At 39.4% G+C, this 17,150-nt stretch overlaps 1 protein-coding gene across 1 annotated transcript; it reads left to right on the forward strand.

Moving 5' to 3' along the window:
* Nucleotides 1-8,408: 8,408 nt before the first annotated feature.
* rnf167 (ring finger protein 167) lies at nucleotides 8,409-16,733 on the forward strand. Its single transcript, XM_068330912.1, has 10 exons — nucleotides 8,409-8,599; nucleotides 10,864-10,973; nucleotides 11,066-11,146; nucleotides 11,228-11,356; nucleotides 12,233-12,320; nucleotides 12,437-12,527; nucleotides 12,648-12,753; nucleotides 13,033-13,126; nucleotides 13,354-13,434; nucleotides 15,031-16,733. The coding sequence occupies exons 2-10, from the start codon at nucleotides 10,890-10,892 to the stop codon at nucleotides 15,423-15,425; spliced, it is 1,149 nt and encodes a 382-aa protein (XP_068187013.1). The 5' UTR covers nucleotides 8,409-8,599; nucleotides 10,864-10,889; the 3' UTR covers nucleotides 15,426-16,733.
* The last annotated feature ends 417 nt before the right edge of the window (nucleotides 16,734-17,150 follow it).

Below are 17,150 nucleotides of genomic sequence, written 5' to 3' on the forward strand. Positions count from 1 at the left end.
TATCACATGGTATCTGGTTTATTCTCAGGTGCTGTGTGTCTCATTTTCTTTGAGAGCTACATGTCATGAATCAGGAATCCACGTCTTCTCCGAACACACTTGGGGACATGAAGATGTTGAAGATCATGTTGGTTTTTTACACTGATGTAGCCTCTTGGACTTTTGCGTGTAAAATTAACCACTTGTTTTCTTCAATGATTTAATGCAACAGAAGTGGTTAAAGTATGCTTAAAAGAATACTAATTTTCCTTGCTTTCTATCAAATTATTTGGGATTTTTGTATCTAAATTTGTGGATCTTCATCTTGGCAAACAGCCAAGGTAGCTCAATTGTTGCTTGAACATACTAACCACCTTATTGGGTATTAACACTTGAACATATGGAAAACATGATATACTAAGTTGATGTAATTTCATTGTTACTCGAACTGCATGATTTTAATGGGCAGCAAATGCTTGGACCCATGATGTAGAATATGCTCCCAACTGTGCAAAAAACCCAACAATGTTGGGAATTGTGATTCACCATAACCTCAGAATTTTACATTCTTACTTGCTTTAAATTGATCCCATTTCTGTTAAATTCACCTTGAAATTCACATATTTTCCATTGCACACAACGGATTTCGTTGTTACTTATTGCAATGTAATACAATTTGTATTTATTTGTATTATAAAAATAAATTGTCAGTTGAGTTTCAAACAGGCTTATTGTGTTGTGTATATAATTTCAGACTCAAATTAAAGAGAACAATTGCAATAATCATCTAATTCATGAGGATACATGTATATTCAGTTCTGTATATTTAGGCCCTCTTTGAGTCATTTGACAAGGTTCACCATGTCTTCTTCACACCAAGTAATAAGCGAGTAAACATCCATCATGAATAAACAGGCATAATAATAATTCAATACATTTGCTTCCGGGTCAGCATAAACAGCAGCAACAAGCTCATTAAAATATGGTCAGCTTCTTCACATTACAATCCAGACATCATTTGTCATTAATTTAATTTAATACACTGTTATAATCCCTGAAGGGAAATTAAGAATGGGGTATTTTTTTTGGGCAGGAGCTGGAATCGAACCACCGATCTTGAATCATGGGACGACCTGCTCTACCGCCCGCTTTACCACTGAACCAGTGGCTCAGTGACAGATTTTGACAGATTTTGAACATCAGATATTACTAATGTAAACACAGTCCATCTCCTCTTGTCCTCCCAGAGTCATGTGTTCTGTCAGTGCATCTGTGTGGACTAACAGCCAAAAACATGACTCATACTTGTAGTCTGACTTTTACATTAAGTAATTATAATTCTCACAGATTACCACACTTCTTCGCTCTTAACTGTACTTCACACTGATCTGGATTAAGGACACAATCAAAATGATGGAAGCATTTGGTGAATATTATCATGCATAGGTTGAAATCCAGTCTTTTGATAAACACTCATTGAAAAGCAAACTGTATGGCTACTCAAGTTTGATGAATGAAGAGTTCATGATCAATTTATTTTCTGGGTATGAGCCTGTTATTGGAGGCAAAGAACCGGAGAGGTTTTCAAGGCCTGACATCATCAGCCTATTATGGGAGTGGAGATGGTATATTTAATTCATGTCATGAAAACATCCCATGCCTTAAAGTTCTTAAAACCTTATATGTGACTTTTTATTGTTGTGGCAGTTCCTTCAGCACATTTGAATGAGATGCAATGGCCTTTTCCAGCTCCAAGGACTCCTTGTCATAAAACATGCCATCTCATTTCAACAAGATACTGCGCATATTAACAAGCCTCATCCCCTCCAGTAAACACTTGGTTGCTGAATCCCCTCTGTAAAACTTCATCTTTACATCAAAATTCCAATATTGCTTACAAATGGCAATTGAAAAAAATTTTTTTTTGTTTGAGCAGACACAGCTGTCAGGTTTTCCATGACTCAGGTTGCTTGTTGGTTTTTCCTCTTGCATTTCAAAATCAATTAGCTTCAAGTTTTTGTATTTCATTATAGAAATGAAAACTGTGGCTGATACAATATTAATAAAGTAGCATTTCAAATACAGATACTGTATATTGAATAGAAAAATGTTACATTTTGTGCCCATGCTTAACATAAAATAACAATTGTGACTGACTCGTGTCAAAGTTAAGAATGGTCATGGCCAATGGTCAGCTGAATTTCAAAACGTCAAGCTAAAGTAGAGGTTCAGTGTAGTCCAACACAGTCTTTATTCTCACCCACACTACTGACACATTATACATTTACACACTACTATGCATCACAGGAGGCAAGTGTTGATAAGACACAGAACATGCTGGAAACTGTCTGCCATTGCTTGTCCCCTGAGCATCTACCGCAGTCCGGGGAGCCAAATAATACCAAAGAAATTCATCACACAGTACAACCGAACATCATGCAAAGTTTAAGAACTATACAGTGGTACTGTCTGATACTTTAAAAAAAGCAGTAGAGTGGACTGCTACTCCTAATTCACCACTCATAATCCCACAGAACTTTTAAATTGATAGGCAAAGAGATATGGACTCTTTTACACTGAACACCCTGGGGAAGAAACAAAGAAAATTAAACATGTACGCTGCACACTCATTAAATATTTCAAGGGTTTAAACCATTATGGCAGATTGTGTTGATGTTACTGCAGCAGGGACACCAAGCGTGATGTCCCCCACCGGTGGAGCCATCTATTTCAGTCAGCTCCCGCTGAAGTGCATGAACCACGATCATCATGTCATACATACTTTGCCATAAAATGTTTAAAATTTCTTACATATGGAATTTCATTAAGAGCATTTTGTGTCAATTATTCACAAGCTATGGCCAACAAATAGTAATAATGACCTTCACTATATTCAGAATATATTTTCTTCATTTTTGCACTAAAAGATTTGATTATATTGTTTAGAGGATGGAGATAAAGCAGTTCTCACAGCAAGAGATTCAGTGGGAAACAACACAGTTGAAACACCACAAACACGGTATATAGATAATTGTGACTAAACACTCCATAGGGTTACTTGTACACAAGGGACGTCCACATGCATAACCAGTGAGGAAAATATAATCAAGTATATTCTCAGGTTTTGCATTTACTTTGTATTTTATTTAGTAATGATATAACTTTTGAATTTAGAAAATATATTGTGTAATGGGCGTCCACCGTTTAGCGGTGTATGCCGGCTGTGTAATTTGTTTGGCTCTCTGTTGTAGGTGGAGACTGAGACTGGAGACAGACTGGAGAACCGTGTAAGGGAGAACCAACCAATCAGAGAACACCACGATGTATATGAGCTAATGTATAGTGTCCCATCCTTAAGGTGGAGCCTAGTGACGTGCATAATATCTGAGATTCTCTGAACGTGTTGTTCCTGCCCCCTGTCACTGTTCATACATTCATTCATTTTGTGTTAGGGACAGAGAACCCAGATCTGTTTAAAAATATCAGGGCAAATACATTTGAACAACAAAACTGTTTGTTTGTTTCTCCTTCCGTTTTTGAACACGCACAACTTCTCTGGGTGGACTTTGGGATAAAAGTCTGTTTACCTAACACCAGTTCAAAGAGCAGTATGAATATAATAAATTGTTTAAAATGAGAAAATTCAGAAAAACATGTACTGTAAATAGGATACTTGCTAATAGTTCAGCTTGTAAAAATGCAGCCACAGTAGAGATGTTTTGTATTGAGTAGGATTTGATGAAACGATCACAGGATTAAATGCTGCCAGCATCCTCAACTTAATTTGTTTTCTGTGCATTTGATAGCATACTGAATTTTTATGTCAAAGCATATTTACAACACAATTATAAATTGTCCTCATCCATCCGCAGGTTAACTTAGTGTCTGTATGTATATGTTAGGTGAGCTGAAAAATGGTTTAATAATCCATTAAATAGTATGATACTAAAACTGATAGCTCAAGTCTAAACTGAACTCTGGCAGCTCACAGCTCAATTTTTTAAAAGGTCATTTAGTAACACTGTAGTTATCTTGCAATGAATTCACTCATAATGTTATGGCATACAATAACACTGCTATGGCGCCATGATCCCACCACTGTACTGTAGCGTTGAAGGAACTCTGGCCTAGCAACAGAAGGCCTGAGAGTTCTTTTCAGACACCATGTTACTCTCTGATGGATGACAAGTTGATCCAACCCATCGATGCTGTTTTGCAGACTGACTGGGTTCTGTTACGGTCTTATTATTCTTATTGCCTAATTAATTGTGTGTTGTCAGTACACGGTTCCGTTATGCTGCTGAAACATGGGGAATTCTTTTTTTGTGTGAGGAATAAATTAGTATTCTATCTGTTCTTTATAATTGTAGGGAACCAAGCTATCTGTCTTCTGGTAGCCATGAACCGAATCGCAGCAAGGGGAATTCTGTTGATTCACAAGTCCTGGGATCACTCAAACATTACACAAACACAAAAACAGATTCATTTTTTTTTTATTTCCTGATCCTTCAGTGGAAACCACAAGGACTTAGCTTTGAAGCCAGAGGGTGGCCAGTTAAAGACCAAGTATGGACCAATGGTGTGTAAACTGGTGGCTAGAGAGGTGCAAGTTAACGTCCTGAGCGCTGTCAAGGTGCCTCTTCGTAGATTTGCAGGCCCTTTGTGTGTGTGCTCTGGCCTGCATATAGTGGGGGAAATAAGTATTTTATCCCCTGCTGATTTTGGCAGTTGTCATACTAAGAAAAGTAAATTAACAGTCTGATTTTATTGGCAGCTTTATTTTTACAGTTATGAAAAGATTATATTATATTAATTGTCACCTGCCCACATGTAACCCTCTTATTGAGTAGGCTGGACAAATACCTAAATATCTCTATCTACTGGGCTCTAAATATCTGTATATATCTACCCAATATGTAGGTTCTACTAAGTTCAAGGAGACTGGCGGTGGTGAATGGAAATTTGATACCTCCACTCTAATAACACACGGACAAAATTTAAGTAAATATTTAAATGTATTTAGCAAGCAAATATGAACATTTAAAATTTTTCACACACATGAACAAATAACAAAATATATTTTTCCACACCATTGTAACTGTCCTTTTCAGTTGTGGTTTCAATGTTCATCCAATGTCTATAGTTCAAAGTTATTCAATTTAATGTCAGATCTGACTTAGGAAAAGTAACAACAAAAACAAAAAAGGAAAAAAGAAAAATTCTTGAGATCTCAGTTAATAAAAAAATCTTAAAGGACTTGTAATCCTTCTGGGGCGGCAGTGGCTCAGCGGTAGAGCAGACGTCTTGTAGACAGATCGCCCCAACCATCGGTGGATCGAATCCCGCTCCCGCCAGGATGCCACCAGGAGTGTGAGCCGACGGTGGGAGGCGTCAGCTCACCCCCCAGCCACCGCCGAGATGCCCCTGAGCAAGGCACCGTCCCCCCCACAAGCTGCTCAATTGGGGCGCGTTCCAGAAGCCGCTGCCCGTCACTCTGCCTCCCTGGCGTGTGTTGCTTGATGTGTACTAACTGCATGCTTGCAGGCCCCTTTGTGTGCCGTGTTCAGGGGGCCGGTGTATACATTGATTGTTAAAAAGAACTAACACAACAGCATGTATTGAGTGACTGCGTAATTTCCCTGTGGGGATAAATAAAGTATACTACTTCTTCTTCTTCTTCTTCTTCTACCACCCTCCTGGGAACCAGGTGGAGCATTCAGGAGTATCTGTATCCACTGTATCCGCTGTACACCTTCCACGGGGCATGTGGTCCGCACATGTCAAGGCATCAAGTCTTGGTGCAGATTTCACCCATAAATAAACCCCAGCCTGTACAGAATTGTACAGAGCAGTTACTTTTAGTGATCAATTAACAACAAGAAAAACACATTTCCATCACATTTTGAAAAGAAAATCACATCCCGACTGGTTTTATAATTAATTTGCATTTTCTGGTTTATGTTACTCACCAGGATTATCTTCAACAAAAAGAAAAAACATCCACTCTCCGTGGCTCAACACCAAACTTTTTCCAGCGTGTCGCTCAGTAGCAAACTTTCACAGCGTCATGCTCAACACCAAACTTCTCTAGCCTGTCGCCCAACTTCCACAGCTTCCCTCTCCATGCAGAGGGCTGCGGCTCATAAAAGCTAATGAGCTCTGAGCAGGTGTGAGTGTGATTGGCACAGAGGTGCGTTCAGGGCACATAGGAAACCCCGTATTCAACCAAAAAACCTGTTCGAACAGAAATAATAAACTAACAGTAAAAGTAATACTGGGTTACACACAGACTCAGTAATAGACAGACTCGGACTTTTTATACAGGTTATGCAGGTCATTACTTCAGTGGGATTAGGAGTATGTCAATGGTCTGTAGGTGCCAACATTGGTCAAGGTTGGTCAGGGATCAAATACTTATTTCCCTCAATGACATACAAATTAATTTTTATTTTTTATTTCATGTAATTTTCTCAATTTTCTTAATATTCTTTTTATAACTGTTAAAATAAAGCTTCCATAAAAATCTGAGACTGTTAATTTATTTCTTAGTATGACAACTGCCAAAATCAGCGGGGGATCAAATACTTATTTCTTCCACTGTATGTGAGAAATACAGTAAATGTAGAGTGAGGAAAATAATTTCCCCAGGTGGACTAATAACGTAACTTTGTTCTTCTTCTCATTTAAACTGAACTGAGAACTGAGGAAGCTTCGGCTCCGAAAAGCAGCAGGACCAGATGGAGTGAGCCCCCATCTACTCAAGGCCTGCGCCGCTGAATTCGCTACAACGGGTCTCCAACCTGAGCCTGTGTCTCAGGAAGGTGCCTACCCACAGGAAGACGTCGTGCATCGTTCCAGTTCCCTAAAAGAACTGGCCCAGCAAGCTGAACGACTTCCGACCAGTGGCGCTCACATCACATCTGATGAAGACTCTGGAGCGGCTCTTCCTCATTCTCCTCAGGCTTCAGGTGCAACATGCCGAGGACTCTTTACAGTTTGCCTACCGGGAAAAGGTCGTCGTGGAAGACGCCATCCTCCACGTGCTACACTGAGCCCACTCGCATCTGGACAAGGAAAGCAGCACTGTGAAGATCCTTTTTCTGGATTTTTCAAGTGCCTTCAACACCATCCAGCCCTGTATCCTACAGGACAAACTACTACAAATGCGAGTGGACCCCGGCCTGGTTGCTTGGATCCAAGACTACCTCACCGACAGACCACAGTTCATCAGGCTAAAGGACATCACGTCTGACACAGTGGTCAGCTGCATTGGTGCTCCACAGGGGGCTGTCTTGTCCCCAATCCTCTTCTCCCTGTACACGGCGGACTTCTGGGGACTTTGTTGACTGGTGTCACAGCAACAGCCTGAAGCTCAACACCTTGAAAACTAAAGAGCTGGTCATTGACTTCAGGAGGGACAGACCCCAACCTAGACCAGTTCTGATAGGAACGGAAGAGAAGGAGATTGTGCAGACCTATACATATCTTGGGCTGTGGCTAGACAACAAGCTGGACTGGACCAGCAACACGAGGCAGCTGTACAAGAAAGCACAGAGCAGGATGTACTTTCTGAGGAGGCTGAGGGCAAATCAACATCTGCAGGAAGCTCCTGTGGATGTTCTGTTCAGTCTGTGGTCGCCAGCATCCTGTCGTTCGCTGTGGTGTGTTGGGGAGGGAAGGCGGATCTCTCCAGGCTGGAGAAGCTGATCAGGCGGGCCAGCTTGGGGGTCGGGATGAAGCTGGACCCTCTGGCTATGGTGGCAGAGAAGAGAACCTTGGACAAACTGCTGGGCATCATGGACAATGTCAGCCACCCTCTACACATCGTTGTCAACAACCAGAGAAGCCTGAGAAGCCTGACCTGCCAGAGGCTGTGCCTCCCAACATGCAGGACCAACAGACTTAAGAACTCATTCAACCCCCGAGCCATTAAACTGCTCAACTCCTCCATGGGGGAAATGAAGAACAAAGCACACGAGAGCTGAGGATTGACACAAACAATACAGCAAAAACAATGCAAACACTATATACATTTCACTATACCCATACTTAACTAGGCCTGTTTATTTTTTTTATTTCTATGCCTATTTATGATTTTCTATATGTATATTCTTGATGGGTTATTTATTAATCTTTCTATTTGGTGTACAGTACTACTTACTATGTGCTGGTGATTTCTGTGTGCTTTTTCTGTGTGCTTTTTCTGTGTTTTGTGTACTCACTGTGCTGTGTGCGACGGAGAAATTAATTTCCCTGAAGGAACCTCGTTAAGGGATAAATAAAGTTATACTCTAGTCTAGTCTACTCTACTCTTAAACCACAAGAGGCCATTGTCGTCAATGAGCAGTGGACCAAGGCGTTATTTGGCCTTCTGGCCACTGGCGGCGCTGTGGATCTCAACCTTGTCAGTCAATGAAGAAGAAATGGGAAGTGAGAAGCAATAACAAGCTCACAGCTGCAAGCTAGCGCAACTTTGGGAAATCGAACATACAAGCAAAGTTGTGTGTTTTATTGCGGACCAAACAATATTGATTTATAGACGTGTTATTTTGTGTGATACAATGTACACGGAGTACAAAGAAGGCATATGATCTGTCACGGAGATCTCGTAACGCTATTGGTATGTAATGTTAACATTTGCTATAAGTGGCCAAACGTTAATCCTTCCTGTGTTTATTTTTTTGGGGGGAGGGGGGGGGGGAAATTAATCGATCGTTAAATAAGGTACGAGGTATTGTTTTTAAATTATAAGTGTTGTACATGAAACTTATGACAAGTGACAATTAGTATGGATTTAAAGCGTCACAATGTGGATATTAACGAGATAACGCCAAGGTATGCTGCTACCGTCAACCCACACAAAATAAATCGACGACTTTTTTATTTTATACATGGTTTGTGTAGTGAATATAAAAAATAACTCTGATTTACTTAACCTAGTCATCGGTACTTCAACCAACTTATATCTTGTTAAGAATAGGAGTGATGCAAGCAAACCCTTATTTTCCAGGAAGTGGGGAGCGACATTTAACAGGTTTAGCAGCGTTCTGTCTGAGCTATCTATAACTTTCGATTTTAACATGATGGTCAGTTTGCAGTGGTACCGACAAGACTCAGATCAACTTTATTACGGATTCAAGGTCCAGAGAATAAAAGAAAAATAAAAACCAAGACATTACTGTACATAAAACACTAAAAGAAATTCATGATTAAAATTCACAATAAATGAAAATAAGAACCACTATTCTGATACATATATACATATGCTCACAATGTCCTGTCATTTTTAATGTCACAGGCGGAAGCTCATCCAGGTAGTGAGAAACCAGTCTGGGAATGTTTCCCCACATTCATTTATGACTCTGAGACAACGCTTTATGTCGCTGGCGTCTTTTTTGTGGCCCTTTATGGGAGACGTACCAACAAAACTTCCTTTGACGACTCGATCCACTTGGTGCCATAATTGTTAAACAACAATCTCATCTTGACTTATTGTGCTAATTTTAACAGCAAGGAAGTTTTACAACTCGTCCTCCACTCTACTTTTACCATCAGTAGTCCTATAAATCTCTGGTTTCATTTGGCACTTTGTCATTTTTATATCAAAGTTCTCACAAGTGCTTCCAACAGAGCGTAACGCATCTAGAAAAGTCCATGGACTAATCACTTAGAAACCATAGAAAACTTAAAAGCTTAACAACATAAAAGCCATAAAACGAGCAGAAAACGACCTTTTCATCCACACATGTGGACCATGTCCAAAGCTGCAAGTATATTTAATATTGTTATGTTCTTTACCTTTTGTATCTGTTTGCTTTCTGCCCCAAACACTGAGCATAGCACATATTTTGAGTTGTGCTAATACAGTGGAGTTTTTAAACCAGGTTATCATTACAAAAATAACAAGGCAGTCAGAGACTGCAACATCCCGCGAAACCCCATGAATTCAACATTTTCTCCTGACCTACACATTTTTGTGCCTCTGGCTTCCTGAAAATGTTGCTTTTTGTGTTGTGATTATATATCATCAGTTTTCAGCGATGTGTAAAAATGTATACAGTGCGCCATCGTTCCTCGTGGTTAATGTGATCCATGGAACCACATCCGATTAACGAATACTGCAATAGAGCGACAAACTATTTATCTTGTTATTTTTGGTAATTTAAACATTTAAGACCACCTCCATACTGATATTAAACAACCTTGTATCTGTATTACCCTTTCCCACACTCTTATCGACTGTTTAAAGCACTTTTGTGTCTCAAGGAAGTCAGAGACTCACAAAATGTAGCGCACTTCCGGATGCCGTCAGCCAATAGAATACATGTACGGTATCACGTGACTGCCCTCCAAAAATCCGTGATGAGTACAAAAGTTGAAATTTGACCTTGACCTAGTTTTCTCAAGGTCATCATCTAATTTTCATCCCCTTTGCCGCCCGACTAATGTTCTTTTTCTTTTATCTTTCTATCTGCAACAGTTTGGTGGACTGATTAACGGACAAACACACAAACACTGAAGATTACCAATATTTCTGTACTCAACTTAGTAAATACCGTATAATTATCTGTGTAGGTTGTCATATATCCAGGTCATTGTAATCAATCCAAAGTTGTTTAAATCAATCTGCTGGACTTTATTTTCTTGTAATTTTCTTTAAATGTTTTACCTCTCATCTAAGTGGCCTCTTTAGTTCTGTTGGTGGTTGGTCATTGGCGGTCACGTTTATGTCCACCATTAGCATACGAAGGCTGGGGGAAACTTGCATTTCGATTGAAATGCCAATGCTGTGCTGTAATGAAAGTGCAAAATCATCTTCAACCTGACTCAGGAAGCTGTGACTACTATAAGTGTATTGTGACATGTCATATGGTCTTTTAACAGTTTAGTCCAACTGTCAGCAACCAAGGATGAATCACTTTGGTGTGTGGTGCTTCACGGTGTTGTTTTGGAGCACAACCATTCCTTCATCTACACATGCCTATATCTATGCTGTAAGTTATCTTGGATCCTTAGCTGAGGAAATTCAATGTTAAGATTCATTAAAATGTTCTGTGGTGGTATTTATTTGTATTTTTTTGGGCAGTATTACAGCAATACAACTTCCTTATTGTTCGAGGATCTGCCTGCCTTGTTTGGTGCCTCACTTCCAAAGGATGGGCTAATGGTGAGCAATGGAGAGTGGAATGCAAAGTGAAAAGCATTAATGATGGTCCATGAAAATGACAGCTTTCTTTTTATGTGAAAGGGTCATTTGGTGGACTCCCACCCGTTAAATGGCTGCACACCAATAAACCCTCCTCCATCATCAAGTGACCCAAACTCCACCAATTTCATTGTTCTCATCAGACGCAATGATTGTAATTTTGATTTAAAGGTCAGTAAAACTTAAATTCATTGTAGTATTCATTAGTTGTATTCAAATGGAATGTGTTCTATGTTGTACAGGGTTAGATATATGATACCATCTTCATCATCTTCCGAACCGCTTTTCCACCATAGTGGGTCATGGGGAGCTGGAGCCTATACCGGTGCAACATAAATATCTGTCAAATCCCATTGTGTTAGATGAAAATGCTTGCAGGCAGTAGCAGTCATTTGTCTCATAAATGTGTTACCACTTTCATACTCAGGATTCTGTTCAGTCAATCAATCAATCTATACTTGCTCCCCACCTGTCAAGGACAAGCAAGTAGACTAAGGCAGTATCTTGCAGGTACTTGAAGGTTCAATAGTGTAGGAATAAGACAAAGAAAGAAGGAGAAATAACAGAAGCTCCAGAAGCCATTGCTGTAACTCCCTGTAATGGGAGAGAGAAAAATACCTTCAGCAGTCTAGGCTTATAGCAGCTTATCAGAAGGAATATATGTTGATCCTAATTATAAGCTATGTCAAAGAGGAAGGATTTAAGTGTACTCTTAAATAAGCTAAGGGTGTTTGCCCCCCCTGACAGAGGCCAGTAGTTTGTTCCAGAGGGTCATTTGTAATTCTTAGCAGTGCAGTCTCCGTACTGTAATTTGTTTTAAAATCTGATTGAAAGTCCTGTAATTTAATAACGGGAATACCTCTTTTAGAAGTGTAGTTGTAATTTTGTCGAGCTGGCTGGTAGTTGGTTTAGCAGAGGAGATTTGGGAATTTGATGAGTCTCATTCCTTATTATTGTTGTTTTATTCTGAAAGAATTTAAGAAAGTCTTCACTGTACATGATTTAAATGAATGATGGGCTCAACTGAACTGGACAACTGATTTTCAGGTCTTGAATGCACAACAAGCTGGGTACAAAGCAGCAATCGTTCACAATGTGTACTCTGACACTCTGCTGAATATGAACTTCAGCAATGGTAATTTATTCTCCTCTATAAAATGTACACAATATCAAAATGAACACATTTATACAATTTCACTTTAAAAAAATTTGAGTTTAATTGTTTTTTGTTTGTTGGTCTTTCCTCTCTAGCATCTATTGCAGAGCAGATTTTCATCCCCTCTGTATTCACCAGTGAATACGCCTCCAAAGTTCTCAAGCAACTAATAATTCCAGGACACGGGTAAGTGATACATCTCAACATATTAATTTTCCGTCTTAACAAGAAATCAGACTGTCAACTTGTGATTTGCACAGACAGTGATTATAGTAATTTAATAGCATTTTTCTTCTTGGCCTGCAGGACCTATGTGATACTTAAGCCAGAGTTTCCTTTTCCACTTTCGTACTACCTAATACCTTTTACTGGAGTAGTTGGCTTGATCTTCATTGTGATGTTTGTTATCTTGGTAAGTTTGCATACGATACCCCCTTTATTCAGTGGGAAACACATGTTTAAATAGAGAGGATCGTCCTGTCAGAATCAAAGGAAGAATTAGTCCGTGATTTTCAAACAGTGCATTTGCACTTAAATCCAAGTTTAAATAATAAAAGTTATTTTTTAAAAACTTGAAACTATGTTATCTTCAGTTAAAATAGCATGTTATCAAGCTTATGCCTTGGAAACTTGTTATCCACATTACCTTCTCACCAACTTACCTGTCTTACCTGTATTCTGCATTTTTCAGATTGTAAGATGTGTACAGTACAGAAAGAGACTGAAGAAAAATCGTTTGTCCAAGGAACAGCTGAAGCGAATTCCAACCCACAAGTTCCATAAAGGTAAAAATATTTTTGACGGTTACTGTACTACCTTGCTTTTGTGAATCACTTGTAAGAATCAGATATTCTTTGCATGTGAATTTGAATAATCTGTAAAGCTTTTAAATAATAGAAAAAGTTTATAAGATAAGTTGTAGCCTATTTATACTACAGGAAAATTTTCAAGAATTGGATTATACAATATTCTGAGTGTTAACTGTTCAACATTTATATCATCTTTGTTTCAGGGGATGACTATGATGTGTGTGCAATCTGTCTGGATGACTATGAAGAAGGGGACAAACTGCGAGTTTTACCTTGCTCACATGGTAAATGTTTTATTCCCAAGTAATTATCATGGATATACGTATTATGAACCACACCAACCCATTTCCAAAGAATATTGGGAAATTGTTTAAAATTATTAAAGCGGATATTAATGATTAATTTAATACACTGTTATAATCCCCGAAGGGAAATTAAGAATGCACACTCTAGTTTTTGTTAGTCAATCAAATCACACGCATGCATATTAGTGTAATACACACAACCACACACAAGGGGGCCTGTAGGCATGCAAGGGAGGTAGAGTGGCAGGCAGCTCCTTCTTGGTGCGCCTCCAATGAGCAATTTGTAAAGGGGACGGCACCTTGCTCAAGGGTGCCTCGGCAGTGCTCCGGGTATTTTTTTGGGGCGGGAACGGGAATCAAACCGCCGATGTTGAATCATAGGACGACCCGCTCTACCGCCCACTCTACCACTGAGCCACTGCTGGCCCTCAACAAATCCAGTTTGACTTTGAGAAGGCACAATATTGAATTTTTAATGAAATAATCATTAGTGTTCTTTGTAAATAAATATTGATTCAGAATATGAACCATTAACAGCTTTCAAACTAACAACTGGGAATGTTTTGGAATTTGTAAATAGGAGTATGGGTATGTTTGGAAAAATCTGTACATAAATGATTTGATATATCATTTAAAACTGGTGAGGAGAAAAAACTGAAAAAAGATTAATAAGATCTGAGTACCTGAGTAAATAATATTTAAATCACCAAAAATGTTGACATACCATGGCACACGCACTAGTGGTAGGTGAGAGTGTAGCCAAACAGCATAGGGTGGTGGTGTGTAGGATGACTCTGGTGGTGAGGAAGATGAAGAGGGCAAAGACAGAGCAGAGGACAACATGGTGGAAGAGTGTTTCATGACTTTTAGGAAGGAGTTTAGACAGGCTCTGGGTGGTCAGCTAAAATGAAAGGAAAGGTGTACAAAACTGTGGTGAGACCAGCGATGTTGTTTTGTCTAGAGACAGTGTCACTGAGGAAAATACAGAAGACAGAGCTAGAGGTAGCAGAGATGAAGATGATGAGGTTCTCTTTGGGAGTGACCAGGAACGATAGGATCAGGAATGAGTACATCAGAGGGACGGCACATAGGTTTTGGGTTTTAGCTTTTAGGTTACAGGTTTTGGAGATAAAGTCAGAGAGGCCAGACTGAGATGGTTTGGACATGTCCAGAGGAGAGATAGTGAATATATTGGTAGAAGGATGCTGAGTTTTGAACTGCCAGGCAGGAGGCCTAGAGGAAGACCAAAGAGGAGGTTTATGGATGTAGTGAAAGAGGACATGAAGGTAGTTGGTGTGAGAGAAGAGGATGCAGAAAACAGGGTTATATGGAGGCAACTCATTCGCTGTGGTGACCCCTGAAGCAAAAAGCCGAAAGGAGAGGAAGACTCAGAAATCTCGACTGGAGATAAGACGTTGTGTCATGATTGGTCATGAAAGATGTACAGTATCTTTGAAGGATCAGGCATTCACAAACAAGGAGCAGCTTCCTCATGAAGCAAATATGAAGGGGTGTGACATCTAGAAAATATAGTGATTATGGAAGTATAATTCTGTGAATCCTTCTGTCCTGCAGCTTACCACTGCAAATGTGTGGACCCGTGGCTGACAAAGACAAAGAAGACGTGTCCTGTATGCAAACAACGTGTCACTCGGAACAACCCAGAGCACTCCGAATCCGATTCCGAAGATGATTCTCAAGGACGTAGAGAGGGAGAAGGAGCCCCGAGTGAAGTGGACTCAGAGCGAACTCCCCTGCTCAGGTCCTCCATCCAATGGCCACCACCAGAGAGCCCATGGTCCTATACAGGCACCACCACTACTGCCCAGTGCCTGGCCTCACCTGCACGTTGCGACTCACCCATTCTGAGCTATGATGACTCCCTTCCAGAAGACACTGACTCAGAAAGGGATGAGGCAGAAGAGTGTGACACCTCTCAGCTCATTAGTAGGGATAGGGTAGATGTCTGATGACAGGAGTGTAGCTGAAAGGAAATTTAGTTAACCTAAGAAGGGTTTACTTTTCATCAGGCGTACTGTTATCACAGCAAACTTTAAAAGAGGTTCAGGGTGGAAGTTAGGCTGACATTTATTGTTACAGAAGAATCGTGCCCAGTTACAAGAGGTCTATTTGTGTCAAAACGCATGCAGCACTGGTAGCGATTCATTAGACCAAAGTCCATAAAGCATTAACCCCGTGTTAACACATCCATCCCGGTTATCCATGTTTGTCCAAAGACAACCTTCATAAACACTTATACGAATCATATCACACGATGTAGCTGCCAGTGCTGCACTGAAAGAACAGGCCCAGTGTGACTCCAGTCAGTGTAGACTCAAGCTTGTGTTGCGAAATGGAATCAGTTCTGTCATTAATGTGGGGGGGGGGGGGTCTTTGGCTTTAGTGCTTCTCTGTATTATAATTGGTTTATATCTGACCGTCCTTTTTCTGTGCTTTGAGTCATTTCCTGTAAGTGGAAGGGAAAGGTTTGTCTTGATTTTATATTTTACACACCCATAGCTCTCTTTTCACATTTCTAAATCTGCATTTAAGGTCTTTGAAATGTCAGATTGCAAGTATGTTGCCTGCAATTTCAAGGATGCGATGTGGTCAGTGTAAAGAAGCAATGTTTTAGGTTTATCCAGTTTGTTAAATTCAACAAACGCAGGGTTCTTGAAAAAAAAATGAAGGTCAGTTGGTATTGTAAATTGATAACATAATGATTTCAAAATTATTTTAGTCATTTTATTTCTCAGCATTTTATCAATGTTTTCGATTAAATTTTTAATGAGCAACAGAGTTATTAAAAGTTAAGTCATAAACCCTGGAGGTATTTGTAGAAAAAAAGCAATTCGTAGTGTTGGCCATCATGAACATGTATCAAGTAGCTAGCCAGCTGACATTTGCTAAATTTGCACCTTTTCCTCTGCAGTTGTGAAGTGAGATAATGGGCTGTGTGTTGGTGTCACGACATGACCCTGAATGGACTTCACGCTGTTGATTTTATATAAAGAATACTACACATAAATAAATGCACACTGTTTACTGTGACCTAATAATCACAACTGGACTTGTTTTAATGAATACATGTGCAGTACACACACACACACACATACACACACACACACACACACACACACACACACACACACACACACATAAAAAACATCTTTAGATTTGAATTAAGATGGATAAAAACTCACTAATATTTTGGGCTTATTGACAACATGGGAGAACAGTTTGTTTCCTATCAAATAAACTTTGTACTGTACATTTTTTCTCTTGTCTCCATGTTGGATACTGTACTGAAAATAATGCAAAAAAAGTGTGATCTCCAAATTAATCCTTTTTTTAAAAGTTGTTTAGAATATATATCACATTATTAAATGTTGAATCAAAGTTTTTTTGCAGCAGGTTTGAAAATTTGTTGTATGTCTAGAAATGGAAAGCTGCTTTTACTGTGATTTGTGGAAGATTAAATAATAAAATTGGAGTGAGGTGCAATATGTTGTGTCTAAATACAATAAGACAAAATGGTCTACAGCTGATGTAAAGCTGATAGATGAGCCAATACAAAGAATCAAACAATTCATTATGCTACTAGCACTTTTGTCATTATTTAACACTGAGAAATAAATTATAAAGACTAAACACAAATGCCATTGTGTAATTTTGTATTTTTTCATTGGGTAGTG

The sequence above is a fragment of the Antennarius striatus genome, chromosome 13 (assembly GCF_040054535.1).
Source record: "Antennarius striatus isolate MH-2024 chromosome 13, ASM4005453v1, whole genome shotgun sequence".
Lineage (NCBI taxonomy): Eukaryota > Metazoa > Chordata > Actinopteri > Lophiiformes > Antennariidae > Antennarius > Antennarius striatus.